Below are 19,762 nucleotides of genomic sequence, written 5' to 3'. Positions count from 1 at the left end.
CACAAATTGATATCACCTTAAGGCTTAAGGTTATTCAGTGATCCCCCCTTCCACACACAGACACATGATAAAACACTCCTTAGCAACGTTTTCTTCACAAATTAACTTGAACTTTTTTTAAAGGCAGCTCTTACTACTCCATGGCCAATTGTCCTTACCCCATAAACCTCGTATATTCTCCAGAGGTCATAAACTGTGAGCATCATGCCAAATCCAATCCAAAGACATGCTGCATGGTGTTGGCTCACCCAGGACTAGTTATGTGCTTCTGTGTGTGTATGTGTGTGTATGTGCATGTGCATGTGTATGTCATTATATATGAATTGGGAGATTTCATGTTAAATTTCAGATCTCTAACTTTCTGAAGTATTAGCTCACCAGATGCCCACAACCCTCACCACCTGAGGTTGCGGCCCCAACACAACTCACCTCAGACTTTTAAGTGACCTGCCTGACCTCAAAGGCATCTGAGTTATGAACGCTACTGTGAGTCATGAGAAAGGCTCTTAGTGTACCATGGAATCTTGAAGGCTTTGTAAGTTTTTGTCTCTTTAATATGATGGTGCTGGGAAGACTAAATTTCTGCACGCAAAATAATGAAATTGGATCCTTATCTCATACTATATACAAAAAATCAAGTCAAAATAGGTAAAGGACCTAAGTGTAAGATCTGAAACCATTAAAACTCCTAGAAGAAAACATAGGGGGAAACCTGAGCATTGGCCTCAGCAAGGATATAAAATAAATTTATAAATATAATCAAATTGAGATATTTTGTTTCTCATGTATTAATGTTGATTAAACATGTAATGTACTATGTACTATTAAGGATTATTGTGGTTGTATGTTATTTTATGGGGTCGAGAATTAATGCACAATATACATAGGAGCTATCGTGTTTATAGCTGAATGATCAATAGTCACATAGAAATAAAAATTGGGGAAACTGGTAGAGTGTTGATACAGGGAGTGGTTTAAGTTAGTAATATCAGCTTTGGGAATTGAAGGTGGAATTTGTTATTTCTTCCCTGAAAATTGCTCTCAGAAGATTTAAGGCTTCATTTTGGTTTACAAGACCAAGGTAATATTTATATTATTAGAGCTCTTCATTTAAGGAATTTGTTTTCAATTAAACTGACAGTTGGTAAGACTAGTAGAATAATAGTGAGGTAGAGGATAGATACTAGTTGACTAAAAATAATAAATGGGTACTCTACTGGTTTAACTCTAATTCAAGTAAGTGTGATGAGTTTGGCAACTAGGATTCAGAATAAACATTGGCTCAGGAGTTAGAATATCATAGTTTGTTGTTTGGATACATGGAGAAGGGGAAATTGTTAGGGGAAATTTTTTTAACTAAAAATATTAAACTAAAAAAGCATCTGTGCAGCAAAATTAACAACAAAATGAAAAGGCATCCTGTGGACTGGGGAAAGTATTTGCAAACCACATATTTGAGGAGTTAATATCCAAAGTTTATAAAGAACACTTACAACTAAAAATCAGAAGAACAACTAACCTGCATTAAAAATAAATAAAGGACTCAAATGGACCTTTATTTAAGGAAGATATAAAAATGACCAATAAGGATATGAAAATGTTCAACATCACTAATCACCTAAGAAATGCAAAGTAAGAGCTGGGATCATGGATCAGTGGTAGAGCACTTGCTTAGCATGTGTGAGGCACTGGATTCTATTCCCAGCACCACATATAAATAAATTAAATAAAAAAGTACATCAACAACTAATAAAAATATTTAAAAAGAGAGAAATACAAAGTAAAACCACTATTATCACCTTGTACCTGTTAGGATCATTATTAAGAAAGACAAGAAATAAATGTTACTGAGTGTATAGAGAAAAGGAAACCTTTGTACACTGTTGGTAGGAATGTATATTGGTATGGCCATTATGGAAAATATCATGGAATTCCTAAGGAAATTAAAAATGAAACGAACCAAGTGACCTAGCATTCATTCTTGTGGGTATATACCAAAAGGTGTGTGTGTGTGTGTGTGTGTGTATATATATATATATATATATATATATATATATATATATATACCTTTTGTCCATCCCATAAAGTAACTGCACTCCTGTATTTACTGCAGCATTATCCATAACAGCCAAGATTTGGAAACAACATGAACATCCACCCATGGATAAGTGAGTGAATGTATAAAGCAACAAACAGTGGTACACACACACACACACACACACACACACACACACGAGAATAGTAACCTTAAAAAGATTGAGATCCAGCCATTTGACACAACACAGACAGACCTACAGGACAACTATGCTAACAAGTCAGACAAAGAAAGAAAAATATTTTATATTCAGATGTGGAGAGAAAGAGGAAGAAGAGGAGAGGAGGAGGAAGAGTCTTCAAATATACCCAGAAAATAAAATAGTGGTTATCAGAAGCAGAGTTGGGGAGGATATGGGGAGAATTAGTTCAAAAAATACAAAGTAGGAGGTAAGTGAGATTAACAGGTCTAGAGGACTATAGTTTTTTTTTTTTTTAAATCATACTGGGGATTTTTGTTAAGTAGATTTTAGCTCCTCTTGTGGAAGAAAAAAAGTTATGTGAGATGATAGATGTTACTTTGCTTCACTATTATAACCATTTTACTGTCTGTTTATCCCACGACATCATGTTGTAAACATTAAATAAACATTTATTTTTAGTAAGAGAAACAGCAGCTATGAGCAAATGTAGTTTTCTCAAGTCTCTAAGAAGCTCACCCAGCTAGGTCTGAAGGTTGGCTGTATTTGATTTCTCAGTATTCTTGAAAGAGACAATATGGAGCTCTCTTTCTTTCAAGTACTATTCATATGATTGAATGATAACTAATTTTGTTTTTCAAAATACTTTCACACTTCTGATGCATTTCACACTTCACTAATCAGGCATGCATCTTCACCAACAATTTCAGATCTTAAGGCTTCATAGGAAACTCCCATTGTAAAGCTCTCATTACATCTTCTTGGAGATTTTGCTTCCGGTTCTTTTATACCACATAAAAGTAGAAGAACATGGAACTCCTAAGAGTCTGGATCTAGACTGACTGAGAATGAGAGCAAAACATTTTACAGTAATAAAAAATGCATGACAGGTAGCATACAGACCTTATTTTAGGGAAGGAATGTCCAAAGTAGAATGAGGAGCAAAGAATTTTACATTCTCTTCTATACAAGTGTGAATGAAGAACCCCAGTTGCCATGGAGTCTGAATCTCAGAAGGAATGATCAGCATCTTTTAGAAGCTTCTTTTTTTTTTTCCCACCAAAACCATCTGCTGACAATCCCAAACCCCAGGCAGCTGACTGTAATGCCTATTAATATGTGAAAGACTGTTAACATTTTGCCATCTCCACTTCTTTTCCCTTAATCAGGACTGAACCTGTAGCAGGTGTGTGCAGGGAAGCAGAAACCTGCCCTGGAAGGTGTAAATTAGCCTGATCCTTGGCTAAGCTTGAGGGAATCTCAGAGGTAGCCCATTCTTTCCCAAGGGCTTCCAGTGGGAAGAAGGAAATCTGACAAGAACCAAATAGTCTTTGGTGAATCTATATTCCAGGATGAAACGCCAGAAATTTCAGACTCAGATTGAAATCTTTGTTTGCAAAAGTTTTCTTTTCTGGTGATCCAATTCTCTCTTAATTAATTAAGAAGAATTCTGTCTGGACATTGTTGGCTTTTAGCAAAAATTATCTGATGTTGCTGAAGTCTGAACACATCTGACAGATTTCTAGACAGAGTATTAAATCATTTCCCGAATTGTTTTAATCCTAGGACATAAATAACTGACATGATAAGAAACTAACATCAACTTTCTCCCCCAAAATAAAAATGTTTCACCATCAGAAGTAATTAACTTTTATACTTATTACAATACTTTCAGATAGCTGTTTAGTTAGGAGGTGAACTGCATGTCAAGATCAGTGAAAAGTATATAGTTTAAGGCCTATAGAACTCTTGAAGTTTAAAAACATCCCTTACTTGTCTTTAAGAAATTATTCAGTGCTGAGCCCTGTGCATTTTTATCTGGTTTAATATATTGCCTAGATGGTTCTTTTCTATACAAGTGACCTATCTTTCCAATCCTTTTAAAAATATTATAAATATTATAAAAATATTATAAATATTTATAAAAATATTCAGTCTCTGAGGACTGAGAAAAACAATTTGCCTACAAAAACCTAAAGGCTTGCTAACAAAGTTTGTGTTATTCAAAATAAAATAGGAAGGGTATGTGTACTTCTGATAATAATAATTTATTTTGTTTTAAAATATTCTCTTTAAACAAATTATTTGCAAATATTTATTCCAGTAATAATTTCTAAACTGCGACATGTGTGCAGGTCTTTTAATTCTTGAGATGATTAGACTGAAATTGTGATTGTCTTATGTATTAATATGACTTGTCGATACTTTGAATAAAACCCCAAATTAGAAAATAATCAGTCTTTAACTGTGTAGACCTTGGTTTCCCTGTTATCTGGGATTCAATTTTCTTATTTAGAAAGTAAAAGTTGGATCAGTTGATCTTCTAAGGTCTCTTTCTAAATGAGTTGAAAGAAAAAGAAAAACCCAACTTAGCATCTTGGATAACAGAATGAAAAAACAGGGTTGAACTAGATGGATCTGGGTTTGAATCTCAGATATTATTAGCAGTGGGAACTTAGATTTCATTTTACTCAACTATAAAATGGGACTGGATGACAGCTGTATTGAGGGCTGCTGAGGTGTACATGAGAACAAGCCTGTAATGTTCCCGGCACAATTTGTGCACATACTGTATGCGCTTATAAATGGTAGGATCATATTTTAAGGTCAAGGAAAACATAAAGTTGAGCACATGATTTGATCTAGTAATTTCTACTCTGGCACCCAGAGAAGAAAGGGAGTGAGCACTGTCCTTTTCCAGCAGAGATTTCCCTCTGCTGTGATGAAACCAGAGCTGTCAGGGTTTAAAAAAAGAACACCATCAGGGCAAAGGCACCACATCTTGGCAAGAAATGCTTCGCATAGTTTCCACCATCACCACGTTCTCCTTCCCACTGCACACCCTGCTTCTATTTAAATCCCAGGCCCTTCGCTGGACCACACTCATTTCAGCCAGTACACAGGCTCCCAGCACAGAAGAGACAGGTATCATGGCACCAGGAGAAAAGGAAAGGGCTGAGGGCCCAGCCAAGAGTGCCCTCCGGAAGGTACGCACAGCCACCCTGGTCATCAACTTGGCCCGAGGCTGGCAGCAGTGGGCGAATGAGAACAGTACCAGGCAGGCCCAGGAGCCTGCAGGCTGGCTTCCTGGAGGAACCCAGGACCCACCCCAAGCTCCTAAACCAGCAATAGGCCCTATCCCCCACCAGAAAGCTCAGGGTGCCCCAAAGTCTCCATCCCCAAAGCCAGAGGGATGTGGAGATGGACAGAGCTCAGAGGAAGCCACGGAGTTCTCCCATATCAAAAGGAAAGAGGTGACTAAAACAGTTGTCAGTAAAGCTTATGAGAGAGGAGGAGACATGAGCTCCCTTAGCCACAGGTACCAGAATGACAGTGGTGCGCCTGAACCCGGACAGCCAGAGGATGACATCGACAGGAGGCTCCACAGACATGACTCCCCAACACGGAGGAGAAAATGCGCCAACCTGGTGTCTGAACTGACCAAAGGCTGGAAAGTGGTGGAACAGGAAGAGCCCAAGTGGAAGAGTGACAGCATTGACACAGAGGACAGCGGCTACGGAGGGGAGACAGAGGAAAGGCCCGAGCAGGATGCAGAGCAGGTGGCTGTTGTCAGGATCAAACGCCCCATGCCTTCCCAGTAAGTGAATGTCTCCTACCATTGTACCAGGATCTCTAATGATCAGGCATCATCTCCAGGAATCCAGAAAGCCAGGGAAGCACTACTAGAGTTAGTAAGAATCTGGAAGACTGGGCGGGTAGTGAGTACTATAGGGAAGGCGTGTCACTGGGCTGAAAGGACAGTGCCAACCTCAGACATGGACATTTGGGTCCATGCACTAGTGTCCTCTCCACTGAAAGTGGGAAGTAGCATCAGGATCCTTTTCTGTGTTCCTGAAATCAGGCATGCATATGGCACTTTCTCAGGGAGAAATATAGAAGTGCTGAGTAAGAGACAATTAGATTTGACTCATGGTTTCTTGGACAATGTTGAGTTTCTGTGTTCTCATTCAAAAAAAATAGATGTGATAATTCATATTTTATTGAGTTATTTTTATATTAACTATGAAAAACAATGGATTCAGGGGAGCTCTTTAGTAAGTTGTACCCATTATATTGCAGGAGCTCAGACTTGGTGATCCCAACCCTTTGAGGTGCTAGGAGTCTGACTCTCTGTGGTGTTTTGGTTTTGGTTTTGGTTGCAAGGGAGGGTAGCAAACTTCCTTCTTCCCTTCTTCAGTTCCTTTGCCCAGTCTCAAGAGTACATAGGGTACCAGAAGGAGGCCTTCAACAGCAGCTCTTAAGGCCAAAGGTAATCCTAGCTGTGCTTGGCAATTTCAGCAGAAGTCCAATGGGATTTTTTTTTTTTTTTGGCCTGAGGAGACTCTCCAATATTACTTGAGAACTGAAAATGCCATTATTATATCTGTATCAAAGGGTATGTTTTTCTATTTTTCATTGTAGGTACTACCCTCTCCCCATAAGTGACAACAGAGCAAAAATTATGTTATGGTTGCTTAAGTAGAAAGAGTTCTTGGTGGTAATGATGTTCCATGGAGTGGTTTTGCTAACTAGGATTTTACTATGAAAATTATTTATATTTTATGCCTTATTCTAAAAAGAATCTTTTGATTATATATGACTTGTTCTGGTTCCTTTAGCAAAAGAAATCGGGTCCTCTCTCATAAAGGTGTATAAGTAAAGCACCAATCACCCATACTTTCTTCCCAGTTGGTTTGGTAAAGGCAGCAGGTGTTGTGTATGAGGTGCCATTTTATAGACAAATGAATGGATATACAGAAATGTCAAGAAATATCCAAGTCACAAGACTAGGTAATTAGAGAGTTAGACAGGTTGATCCAGAGCTTGTATTCTTAACCACTATGCTAGACTTACTCTCCCAGTAGAGATCAGTATCAACTTCATCAGTGGAATCCTAGTAACTCCAAAAGTGTAGGGTGTTTGTACAACCAGGTAGAAAGACTTCAGAAGTAGAGGCAAAAGTATGACCTCCTACTGCCTGCCCTCAGTTCTAGAGCAGGGAGGGAACTCTTCCCTTGGGACTCTGGGGCAGTTACCAATTTGCAAAGAGAATCACAGCTTAGGTCTCAAAACTGTTGATAAGAGAACAGAGAAAAGAACATGGATGATTAGAAAGGATCATATTGCCTTTTGGATGCCGTCATTTTGTTTCTGATAAAGGGAGCCCTATTTATGGTCAGGCTCCCCTTAATCAAATTAGCAACACTTCCTCCAGGGAAGCTAACTCATACACAGAGGAACAAACTCTCCCCAGCACTTCTCTGCAAGGACGGAAAGTGTGGCAGATGTTCTTTACTTGACTCACAGGGAAGGGCGCCTTGGCACTAGGAGAAATGCTTCCTTTAGTATCTGTGGGGAGGGTCACCCTCACACACTTCCCAGACAGACCAGAAAACTCACCTGTAGGCTCCCAGGACATTTCAAGGCTGGGATGCTGTTGAAGGGCATCTGCCAGAGAATGTTTTCCATGCCAATCCACTTGGGTAGGCTTGAAATATACCTTTTAGATATTGTTAGTTGTAGGAGCAAACTTCTTTTGTATTTTATATTACTCCATTACATATTTAATAATTTACCCATAAAACTATTACTCCAAAATGACAAAATTAGGGTAAAATGCATTTCCATATTCTCACCATACTGCAGCAAGGCCCCTTCACATTAGCAGCACTGAACTGATGTCATGTTTACCATTGACAGACACAAAATTCTTTGCAAAATTATTTTCAGTGAATGAAGCTAGATTTCCAAGAGAGATTGCTTGCAATATCTGGTAGAATTAGTTACTTTTAAAAAATGCATAACGGCCATTATTTATTTATTTTCATAACAGAGACTGAACCTAGGAGTATGCTTAACCACTGAGACACATCCCCATTTAATTTTGACACAGGGACTCACTAAATTGCTCAGGGTCTCTCTAATTTGCTGAGGCTGACTTTGAACTTGACAGCCTCCTGCCTCAGCCTCACAAGCTTTGGGGATTATAGGCATGAACCACCATATCCAGCAGAATTTTTTTGATTAGTTACAAGAAAATTTGTTTACTGATAATAAAGAAACTGAGGAAGTGGATGTGGATTCAATATTGATCTCCTAAAATAGACGACAATACTAGTCTTTGAATGGTTCTTTGCTTTCTTTTAATTTATTAGATTGACTTTCTAAAGCTCCATGTAAACTATTTTTCATATTTTTCACCTGAAAATAAAAAAATAGGATAATCTGGCATTCATTGTTAAATTCATTGATCAAGAAAATATTCAGGGTATGAGGCTTCCTAATGCCCAGAGGCTGGGGTAGTAGCTCAGTGGTACAGCATGTGGAAGACTTTAGGATCTATCTCTAGCATTGAAGGAAAAAAAATCCTAATTTAAACCTCATATATTCAAACTTTTTAAAAATTAGAAATATAAAACAATAATGTTTATAGATTGAGAAAATTACCCATTAAGATAGATTTCCTCCTAATTTTTAAAATAGCCTTATTTTCTAATTGTTAGTTATAGGATCAAACTTCTTTTGTTTCCTTTTCCTTCTATTATTGGAAATAACAATTCGACAATGTAGCAAGGTTGAGAAAGTGTTTCTTTTAAAAGATAAATGTCTTTCTTCTATTTAGATTTATTACCATGTCAACTCCAACCCTTATAACCAGTGACATTTAGTTTCAACACTCAGGGAATCTAAATTCCTAATTAAAATCAGAAGAACACTACATCAAAGAATCAGAGGACTGTATGACATAAACAAATTACCTCTGGAGGGCAATTTCTTTACATTTAATTTCTTTAGATTTTTGTAATTTCTTTAAATTTATTTTCTCATCATTTTCTGAATTTCTTTTCTTGGAAATTTCTTTCAGCTACAAAATCAATATAATACCAGTGAGAGAGAATTTTAGGAAAAAGAAAAAAGTTATCTGTATACCAACATAAATAATTTCATTTGTGCATATGCTACTGAATTCTTTACCCTGGTGTATACATTTTAGAGTGGCAATTGTGTCATTCACTGAAATTTGTATTAGATTATTTTCATGAGGGTCTTTTAGTGGCTTTCTTTTTTTCTTTCTTTTCTGTTTGTTTCATAATTGAATATCCAGAAGATACCTAAAGCAGTACCCAGTAGCTATTCTAATAATTATAATAAAGAACAGAAGGATTGTCACAATGCCCTGATGCTCTATAAATGTAGATTACTTTTATACGATAGGACCAAACTACAGTTGGTGCTCAGGAGACAAAGTATGAGTCAATGGATTCCACTATTAACTTTCTTCTGATGAGATATTTCAGGTCTTTTTTCATGCCCTAAAATGAAGTAGGCTTGAGATTGGGTTTTGCCAAGATGGCTTTGTGCTGGTTACAAAGACTATGCCTGCCATTCATCACTGTGGCTCCAAGGGGACAAGGGGCTTGCTCTCCTTTAATAATGAGACCAAGCTCTGCATGCTGTGGGCATCTGAACAGGGACAGTCGATAGTGTGGCAGGTGATCGTGAGGACCAGCCAGACTGACAGAAATCCATTCTGCTCCAATGTGGTGTAGCTTCTAGCACTTTTTCACATGTAAAGGATTTTATAAAATTGTATTAATGCATATAATTTTTATATGCTTCTTTTTTCCAATTAATTCTGGCACACTTTTCTCCATATGGCTCATGCAATGAAGCACCAATTCTACTGTAATAATGCAAGATGTAGCTGGAATAGGGCTTTTGAAACAAGGCATGAGAATTAATGAAAGGTCGCCATCTAGTGGATGTCATTCCCCTTTTGAAAGCGATGTTAATGTACCTATGCATTCCTCCCTTACTGCATCTGTTTGATTCCTGCACCTGGCTGGACTCTTTACCCCATTTGCAAAGGAGCAAAAAGGCCATTGTCTTCTTGGTACCACAAAAATAAATGACAGAGTCTTCATAAATAGCTCAAGGCCATCTTGGCCAAACCCAAATCTCATATCATAATTGAGGCTGAAGCTTCCTGCCAGGAAAGAGACTTGAAAATCCTCAGAAGAAAATTAATAATGTGATTCAGTAACTCATATTTTGCCTCCTGAACTCCTCCTGAGCAGATTTTATGAAATGAGTTTGAATAGCAAGGGACATCCAAGTGTGATCTGTATCTGGTTTTGAATAGCAAGTTGTGAGAGTTCAGAGAGCTCAGGCATGCCATTCACACAAATAATTTTAACCATACTCTCCAATCGCAATGCATCAGGGCATGAGCTGGGGGAGAAGGAAATGTGGATCACCTATGAGGTCAACAGGTACAAATCTATGTTTTACTGGTGCATGCAAAAAGACCTGGAGAAAGAAGTCTAACAGGGTGCAGATACAGAAGTGTCAGGGAAGTCTTACAACTCATTTATTAGACACTGTACCTGCTCATTGAGTGGCATCATTATAGGTAGAAAGAACATCAACTGCATCTTCAGTCTTGTGCTTGGACCTTGTCTCCATAACTCATTCAGGCAGTATTTCCTATTAGTTATATACAGGCTCTGCCACCAGCTCAACTGTGGTTCAAATTCTGGTTCTACGACTTAATATTTCTGTAACTTTAAGAAGTGAATGTCTCTGGACTATTTACTCATCTGTGAAGTGGGAATAGTGGTATTTATCTGATAGAAGGGTTGTGGAGAAAATTAATAAAAAATTAATAAAAAGTATTTAGAATGCTAGTATAGTGTTCAATAAATATTATTGTTGCTAGCCAGTGTTTTGTTTACTTAAAGTTTGTAAATATCATGTATATATGTTCTCATTAAAAATCCAAATGTGAAAATCTATTCATAACTGGATATTGCAATGTATGTGTGGGTAGTATAAAGATTATCTTTGGAAAATAATTGATTTAGAGACCCTATATATAGATTCTCCAGTATGATTTGTTTCTACTTCTGAAATGTTACTAACATGTGACAATAAAATTTGCATTAATTTTGTATGATGGTTGCTTCTTGAAATAGCACTTCATATCATAGTAGTTTTAAATATACTATTATTTATACCAAAAATAATCTAGAATACACATCAAAATAATGATAGTGGGGGTGTACCTTTTGTTTTGCAGTTCTAATTTTTTTGTGGGAGAACAAATGGAAAGCAACACTTGAGTGCTAAATTATCAGTATATATTTTTTAAAGACATTTTTAGTTTTAGATGGACACAATACATTTATTTACTTATTTAAAGTGCTGAGGTTTAAACCCAGTGCCTTACGTGCTAGGCAAACGTTCTACCATTAAGCTACAACTCCATCCCAAATTATCAGTACCTTCATTCTTCATCCTCTCTCTCCTTCAGGGCAAACAGATTTACAGAGCAACTCAACTGCAAGGCCCATCGGAAATACAGCCAGGTGGACAATTTGAAAGGGAGATGGCAACAGTGGGCTGATGAACACGTACAATCCCAGAAGCTCAACCCTTTCAGTGAAGAATTTGACTACGAGCTAGCCATGTCCACTCGCCTGCACAAAGGAGACGAGGGCTATGGCCGTCCCAAAGAGGGAACCAAAACTGCTGAAAGGGCCAAGCGAGCCGAGGAGCATATCTACAGAGAAATTATGGAGCTGTGCTTCGTCATCCGCACAATGGCTCGCCACAGACATGATGGCAAGATTCAGGTTACTTTTGGAGAGCTCTTTGACAGATATGTTCGTATTTCAGATAAAGTAGTGGGCATTCTCATGCGTGCCAGGAAACATGGACTGGTGCACTTTGAAGGAGAGATGTTATGGCAAGGTCGGGATGACCATGTTGTGATCACTCTACTTGAGTGAGCCTTCAAGAATAAAAATCAAACTTGACCCTCTCCTGTCTTACTACAAAATGCTAAATGCACTAAATATTAAAACACAAACTGCTCTGTAATAAGTCTGTAAATATTAAAACATTTTTACATAAACGACTTTTGGGCTCTACTTCTGTGAAGAAGCTTGAAGCTTTTGAGAATGCAAAGCATGTAGAGAATGTTATTAATATACTACTATTATTAACATTTGAAATTCCACTTATCTTTTAAAAATATTTTTAGTTGTAGGTGGACACAATACCTATTTTTTTTTTTAATGTGGTGCTGAGGATAGAACCCAGTGCCCCACACATGCTGGGCAAGTGCTTCAATTCTGAGCCACAACCCCAGCCCCTCTATCTTTTAAGGCAAAAATATTAGGCTATTCACTGTGGATATTATTTATAGATTTTTAAATATTAGCTCTAGGAAGAATCCGGACTTCAGGAAAACATCAGCAGAACATATTATGATGTCAATGTCAATTTTCAAGAAAAAATTCCATTGTGTTAAACTAAAATTTTCCAAGAAACTAAACTTTTGTTTTTAATCATAGCATCACTTATGAAATGGGTACAAACTGTTGTCAATAAGATGTTTAAGTTCCTCTGAGGGCTGAGATTCTAATACGTTTCTTTTTCCTTCTGTGTGACATGTAATTTGCATGTTATGGTTTAGCTATGAAGATGTCCCCCAAAAGCTCAGGTGTGAAACAATGCAAAAAAAGTTGAGGTGAAACAACTGGTTATAAGAGCTTTACCCTAATCAGTGCACTATTCCATTTGAATGGATTAACTGTGTGGTAAGTGCAGGCAGGTAGGGTGTGGCTAGAGGAGACAAGCACTGGGGGTGGGGGCATGACTTTGGGTATATATTTTGTCCCTGGTGAGCAGAGCTCTCCCCTGCTTTCCAACTGTCATGTCCTGAGCTGCTTTCCTCCTCCGCATCCTTCCACCATTCCTGCCCACATCTCACCCCAGTGGTTCCCCTTGGTGGAATGGGCTGGCTGAGAAATAAAAGCTAGGAAAAATTGAACTGTGTAAAAACCACAGAATACAGAAAGTAGATTCAAAAGTGGAGGCAGATGGACAAACTGATCAGACAGATTGAGCTTCTGGACAAAATGAAGTCCCCACCTGCTTTATTTATATAGGGAAACATGAGATTCTATAGAATGTTCTCCAAAAAAAGGTTAAAAGTGGGCTGTTCAGTTCCTAGCAGTTTATGCCCATCTCTGGAGCTACTATGTGAACCTTCCTAGCAGAGCGGAGGAAAAGGTCACGTGCATTGGGCAATCTATTGCTGTGGGAGAGCCACAGAAAGTTCCCAATGCCTGGCCCATATCTCCCAGGCTACCATGCCGAGAAGATCCTCATGCATTTCACGGATGGCTTCCCACATACCGTGACATTCTGCCTTACCTGGGTCCCAGAGCAACGAAGTCCACTGTCTATGGACTGAGACCTTTGAAAGAAAATTTCCCTCCTCTAAAATTGCTCTTGTGATGTCTTTTGGAAGCAATGAAAAAGCTGAGTAAAACATCAAATAAAAACAAATCATGGTGGCTGGTGGTCTCAGATCTGATAAAGAAGGTGTCATTTATGGCAAAGTACAATGTTCAGTGTAGAAGAATCTCATAGTCTCATTGGTGAATTAATAATCAGTTTAAAAAATTTTAGTTTTCCCCATTCTCTACAAAGATAATTTAATGAAATACCTAGAAGTCTAAAAATAGCAATATCAGTTCTGCAAAGGTTTTAAAAAAGGCATAGTAAATGTGATAAGGAGAAAATTATTTGACATTAGCCTTTTGGTTGCCAATTTTTCTCCTTAATTAGATTTAATTTAATTTAATGTGTTTACAAATACTAAACACAAATTGAGTAAAATGTCAGATTATAATTAATGAATTCAATAAAAAAGTTACTAAAATGCATTTTGGCATTATATACAAAAGTTAATTTCATATTATTCCTCGAACTAAAAGGCATTCATACGTTTATTAATCTGTATTTTATTTTAAACCTATCTTAAGAATCACCTTTGTTTTTATGTGTTTCTCTGTCAAACTGAAAGTTCCAATATCTTCTTACAGAAGAAAACAATACGTATATTTTTGTTTGCATACTAGATTTATGAAGATATAAATTAATGACTAATATTTCTAAATACAATTTTATATAAGAAACACACTTCTGTTACAACAGTGAAATCTATGTCAAAATTTCAAAGCCAATGGCTAAAGAACAAAACATGTTTTCTTATTTTTCTTGTTATATACTATTTTAGATTATATCCCACAATATCACTTTCTTGTGTTTGAAATACAATAAAATTTCAGGGCGTAACTGAGGTTACTCCTAGTATTATATAGAATACTGAGACCAGAATTCAAGTGTTCCCTCATACTCAACTCTGAACAAAAACAGCTTAAGCAGGCATTGACACAGATTATTTAGTTTGATTTGTTTGAATTTGAGGATGATGTGGAAGTCCTCTTCTTAGAGAGCTGACAATCACTAAGACCTATGGATAAAGTCTGGCTCTCAAGTCAGAAGTGAGTTTCCTTGAATAAAAATGCCTGACACCTAATAGGTTTAGACTGACAAGCAGCTTGTGAGAATAGGCATCCTTTTCAGAGTGTTTGTGACACAAAAAATAGCTCATGGTTTGTAGATTTTTTTCTTTATTATTGTTATCTGGATACTTTAGGCCATCTGTCCTAACACTGTTTCTTGACTTGGAATTTTAAAAAAAAAATGTTTTCTCATCAACCAAATGATTATTATTCTAAAAACTCCATGATAGGAGAAATTCAGTTGGAAAACTTAGGACAATTTGAAAAAAAAAAAAAAAACTAATCACACATATTAATGGAAGTTCTTATGAGTATTTTTTACAGTCACCCAAACACACAAAATAATTATCACAGATATTTCTAAATTCCCAATAACAGTTCAATTAATTTAGCAATTTTCAGGATTTCCCTTTTCAAAACTTTCCAATGGTCAAAGGATTTTGTACTGTTGATACATACTTCTTCACCCTGTTTGGACCTCCATCCAAATATTTTATTACTCTAAACTTTCATAACTTGGAAGTTTTCTGACTCCTGATTTCAAAATTCACCTTCTTGTGACTCTGCCCACTTAGAACACAAGGAAGTTCAGAGCTTAGAGTTTTTTTTCTTCCTACCACTGACAAAATGAGGCCACATCTATTCTCTTGGTTTGCCTTCTGCTTTTTCATTTCTGAACCCGAGTTCCTTCTTTTCCTTATTAGAAACAGGAATAGTGTATATGTATTTGTAAACATAAATATATGCACACAGGGCTGGGGTTGTTGCTCAGTGGTAGAGCACTTGCCTAGCATGTATGAGGCACTGGATTGAATCCTCAGCACCACATAAAAAAATAATAAAAGTTATAAAAATATATGCACACTGGATTATATATTTATAAATGTTTATATAGTTTGAAAACAGTATAAGCAGAAATAAATCAATTTCCTGAAGGGATGGATATAATTGAGAGGAGAGATACACTTCTCAGAACACATCTGTTTGTAGAGCTTTATTTGGGAGCTTCTAAATATTTTACATATATCTGGGTAAACAAATATATACATTACTACGGGTGCATATTATTCAGAAATTCAAATTTTATAGTCAAAGGTATGAACATGCTTAGTTTTAGTAAATGTAGCACAAAAAGTTTTCTAAATGTGATCTCACATTCCCCTTTAATAAAGCTTTTATTGTTTTAATAGTCTTGGGTTAACCCATTAAGTCCCAAGTGTTCAATTCCATGTAGGATGATGGGACACAATGTATTAAAGTCCTGTGACTTTTCCTTTGCTGAGCAGGTCTTTTGATTTGTAGTCATTTCTATATTGTGAATGAGTTATTAGACTTATTACAAAAACCTTATACTTGTTGGTCGTCTTTTCACTTTAAATAATGCCTTTTGATAAAGTGCTTAAAAATTTTAACGTTATACCACGTTTTTTCTCCTTTATGCCATCTTTTTTTCTCCTCTGACCCTTAGTGCTTTTTGTATCCCACTTAAGAAATTTAAGCCTATCCTAAGGTTATGAAGATATTTTCCACTTTTTAAAACAGCTTTATTGATTTACTTTTCACAATTAAACCTACAATCTGTAATTCTTATTTGTGGTGAGTTAAGTTTTTCTATTCCAAACAGATATCCAATTAATGTAGCACCATTTACTGAAGAAAAATATTTCTGGGGCTGGGGATGTGGCTCAAGCGGTAGCGCACTCGCCTGGCATGCTTGCGGCCCGGGTTTGATCCTCAGCACCACATGCAAACAAAGATGTTGTGTCCACCAAAAACTAAAAAATAAATATTAAAAAACTCTCTCCCTCACTTCTCTAAGAAAAAAAAAAAGAAAAAGAAAAAAATATTCCCTTTACTGGGCAGTAGTATTATTAGCTTTAAAAAAAAAAAATCAGACTTCTAATAGTACCTGTCTTACTCAAGCTTTTTAATAGATATCTGTATGGAAATGTCACACGCTTGTTCTTCAATGTTGCCTTACTCTTAGCCTTTACATTTCCACATATATTCTAGAATAGCTTAATTTTCACAAAAATAAGGTTGAGATTTTTCACTTATCAATATTGATTTTTACAGAACTGACATCTTTCAGTGTTCTCTGTCATCATAAATATGGTATATCCTTCCTACACAGATGTTCATTTTTTGGATATTTAGCTGATATTTTCAGTGTTATTACAAAATAGTAATACTTTAGATTTTCTACTTCTTTGTACATAAAAATGGATTTTTTGGTTCCAATTTTTGAGTATCAAGCTTATAATCAGTGCCATTGACAATCAACTAATTCCAATAGTTTGATCTCTTTAGAATTTTCGGTCAATAACCATACCTTATTCAATGACATTTAAATGTCTTTCTTCCTGTCCTATGTATTATTATTTTTTTCTTTCTTGATCTATTGCACCAGTTAGGATTTCTAGAACAATGCTGAATAGAAGCCATGTAGTGGTTGTTATTGTCTGGTTTCCCATCTCAAGAGAGGAAGGTTTGTTTCAATAACTCATCATTAAGTACACTTCCTGTACATTTTTCAAAGGTATTTTCTGTTTTGTTGTTTTAAGCAGATTGAGCAAAAATTCCTTTCTTTGCTTGTTGGCTATTTTTTTTTTAATCATAGAAACAGGTAAGCCAAGTATTGAACTTAATCAAATGCTTTCTCTGGACTTTACAAGGATATTATGGATTTTTTTCTTTTTTCTTTTGTAATGTGGTAAATGGTCCCAAATGAAAAAAATGTTAACTACTCTTTTCTAGAATAATTTGGTTATTAAGTATTGCTTTTTTATATATTGCTGGACTTGACATGATTATTTTAAAAATTTGCATGTATGCTCTTAACAGATCCTCCTATAATTTTTTTGTGAACGTTGTAGTTGTAGGGTTTTGACTTTGAGGTCATGCTAACCTCAAAAAGCAATTTGAGAAATGGTGTTTCCTCAATATGTTGGAAACCTACGAATGACACTATTTTTTCTTTAATTATCTAGAAAAATTACCCAGTGGAACTATCTGGGGCTGGGATTTGTGTTAAGGTGATTTAAAAAAAATAGCAGATTTAAATTCTTTAATTAAAAATTTATTTCTTCTTGGATCAGGTGTCATAATTTCTTTTTTTCCACATTTTCTAAATGTTCCCTACATTGCCATGTTTAATGACACAAGAGATGTTTATACTATCTCTTAAGGTCTGTAGTGATGTCTCCTTTTAATTTCTTCACAAGAACCATTTATTTTGATTTTTCTTCCTTATTGTCACTTTTGATATGTAAAATTTTATTATTTTCTTGAAGATTTGTAAATTTTTAAAAATTATTCAAAATTTTAATGTACACTATGAGAAATGAACTTTTAAATCAACTGAAACAGAAAATAAATTTGACATTTGCTTTTAATTTTTAGATTTCTGCTTATATTTTTATTTTGGCTCACCCTCTATTTTCTTTATGTTAAATTTGTTGTTCTTTTAACTTCTTGAGTTTAGAGACTTCTCTTCTGCTTGTCACTATACTACCAAAATTTATTTCAAGGACCCTCTTTTTGATGTGACCTATAATCTGCCAAGGCATTTCATACATAGATATAAGTTCACATCTATTTGTATGTTGTTCATTTGTATGTTTTATCTCTCAGAATGGAATATTAAATGCCATCTGCAAATTGATTCTCCATGTGAGAGTCCATAACTAATGTCATTTTGTAGCATATTATTTCTCCTATGTACACTGAACATAACAAGATGAATAATGCTCTTGAGTTCCTGTGTCAAAATCCAGAGAACTACGCTTATTCTCATTTTCTCTGACATGAAATCAATATCTAACTCTTTGATAATCCTAATTCCCAAATCTCTTTCAAATCTGTGCCTCCTCCTTTATCACCATTATACTATCATTCTTATTCAGACATCATCATTTTTCTCTGAATTTTACAACAAACTCATTATTGTTTGCTTCCTATTTCTTCCTTCTATGAATCTATTTTTCACAGAGATTATTCCTAAAGCATAAATTTAAACATGTAACCATGTCATTCATTCCTCTACTCACGTTCTTAGTTGTTCCTGTGAGATATGAAAAAAAATTGAAATTTCTTGGTGTTGTGGACAACATAGCTCTTTATAACACGAGAGGCTTATTTTTGTTATGTTTCTCCACCAAAAAAATGAAAACATATCTCAAAAATATCAAATGACATACTTTTCCATGTGTCAAGTGCCTTCTATCTCCATTTTCTAAAACTGTAGTGCTACATCTAGTTGAATATATCTTTCCAACACTATCACCACCACTACCATTAGTAACATCAATAAAATTATTAGAAGCATCTTTTTAAAAATAAAAGATAAATAAAATATGCTTAATTAAAAGATTTCTCAGATGTGAAAATAACTTGATTATTCAATAAATCCAAACTCAAATTTGTATTTATATATTTAATTTTATTTGGTATACGCCACTAAGAACTTGTACTTGAAATCCATTACAGGATTTATTTTATGAGTAGTCAACTCCACAAAGACAATAATACTGCTGTGGAAGACCAAAAGGGGGAAAAAACCTGATATATTTATTTACAATTCCCTACTTTGTAAACATTTAATCTATATACTGATACTAACTTATAATGATAGAGCTTTATATAGACAAGGAAATGATGCCCCGTGTTTCTATTAATATTTGTCAATAGCATATTATGACAGAACACCAGATTTTCTTTTTGATTAGCATTATGCTTTCTTTATATAATAAACTTTTAAAGAACTAAATATAATTGTTATACAACTAAAACTACTTAAGCCAACATATTTGGCTTATAATTCATTTTTTAATTTAAAGTGCTAGAAGCAATCTGGCAATTAACACTTTCTATATGAACAAAACTACCTTTAAACATTAATTTACAAGATATACAATGTTTATCTGGAATAGCTGAAATTTCAGCACAAAGTCACTGTCACATGAATAACAGCAGGATTTTTTTTTTTTTTGCATAACCTGAAGCTCTGAAATTTAGCTGATGAATTATTGCCACAATGGCTTATTATTGGTTTCCTACAAAAAGGATAAGAACTACTAGTGTATTCTATTCTTTCTTTTTTTTTTTTCTTTTTTGAGGTAAGAGGATAAGAACTACTAGTGTATTCTA

General features: G+C 35.5%; 1 protein-coding gene across 1 annotated transcript; it reads left to right on the top strand.

The window, feature by feature from the left end:
* Window positions 1-5,143: 5,143 nt before the first annotated feature.
* On the top strand, window positions 5,144-12,153 carry ABRA (actin binding Rho activating protein). Its single transcript, XM_081265622.1, has 2 exons — window positions 5,144-5,832; window positions 11,548-12,153. Exons 1-2 carry the CDS (start codon window positions 5,165-5,167, stop codon window positions 12,023-12,025), a joined length of 1,146 nt encoding a protein of 381 aa, XP_081121748.1. The 5' UTR covers window positions 5,144-5,164; the 3' UTR covers window positions 12,026-12,153.
* Window positions 12,154-19,762: the final 7,609 nt, after the last annotated feature.

Source organism: Spermophilus citellus (assembly GCF_964194105.1).
Source record: "Spermophilus citellus genome assembly, chromosome: 14".
In the NCBI taxonomy this organism is placed as follows: domain Eukaryota; kingdom Metazoa; phylum Chordata; class Mammalia; order Rodentia; family Sciuridae; genus Spermophilus; species Spermophilus citellus.
The sequence above is the reverse complement of the archived record's forward strand: the minus strand, read 5'-3'. Positions and strand labels throughout refer to the sequence as shown.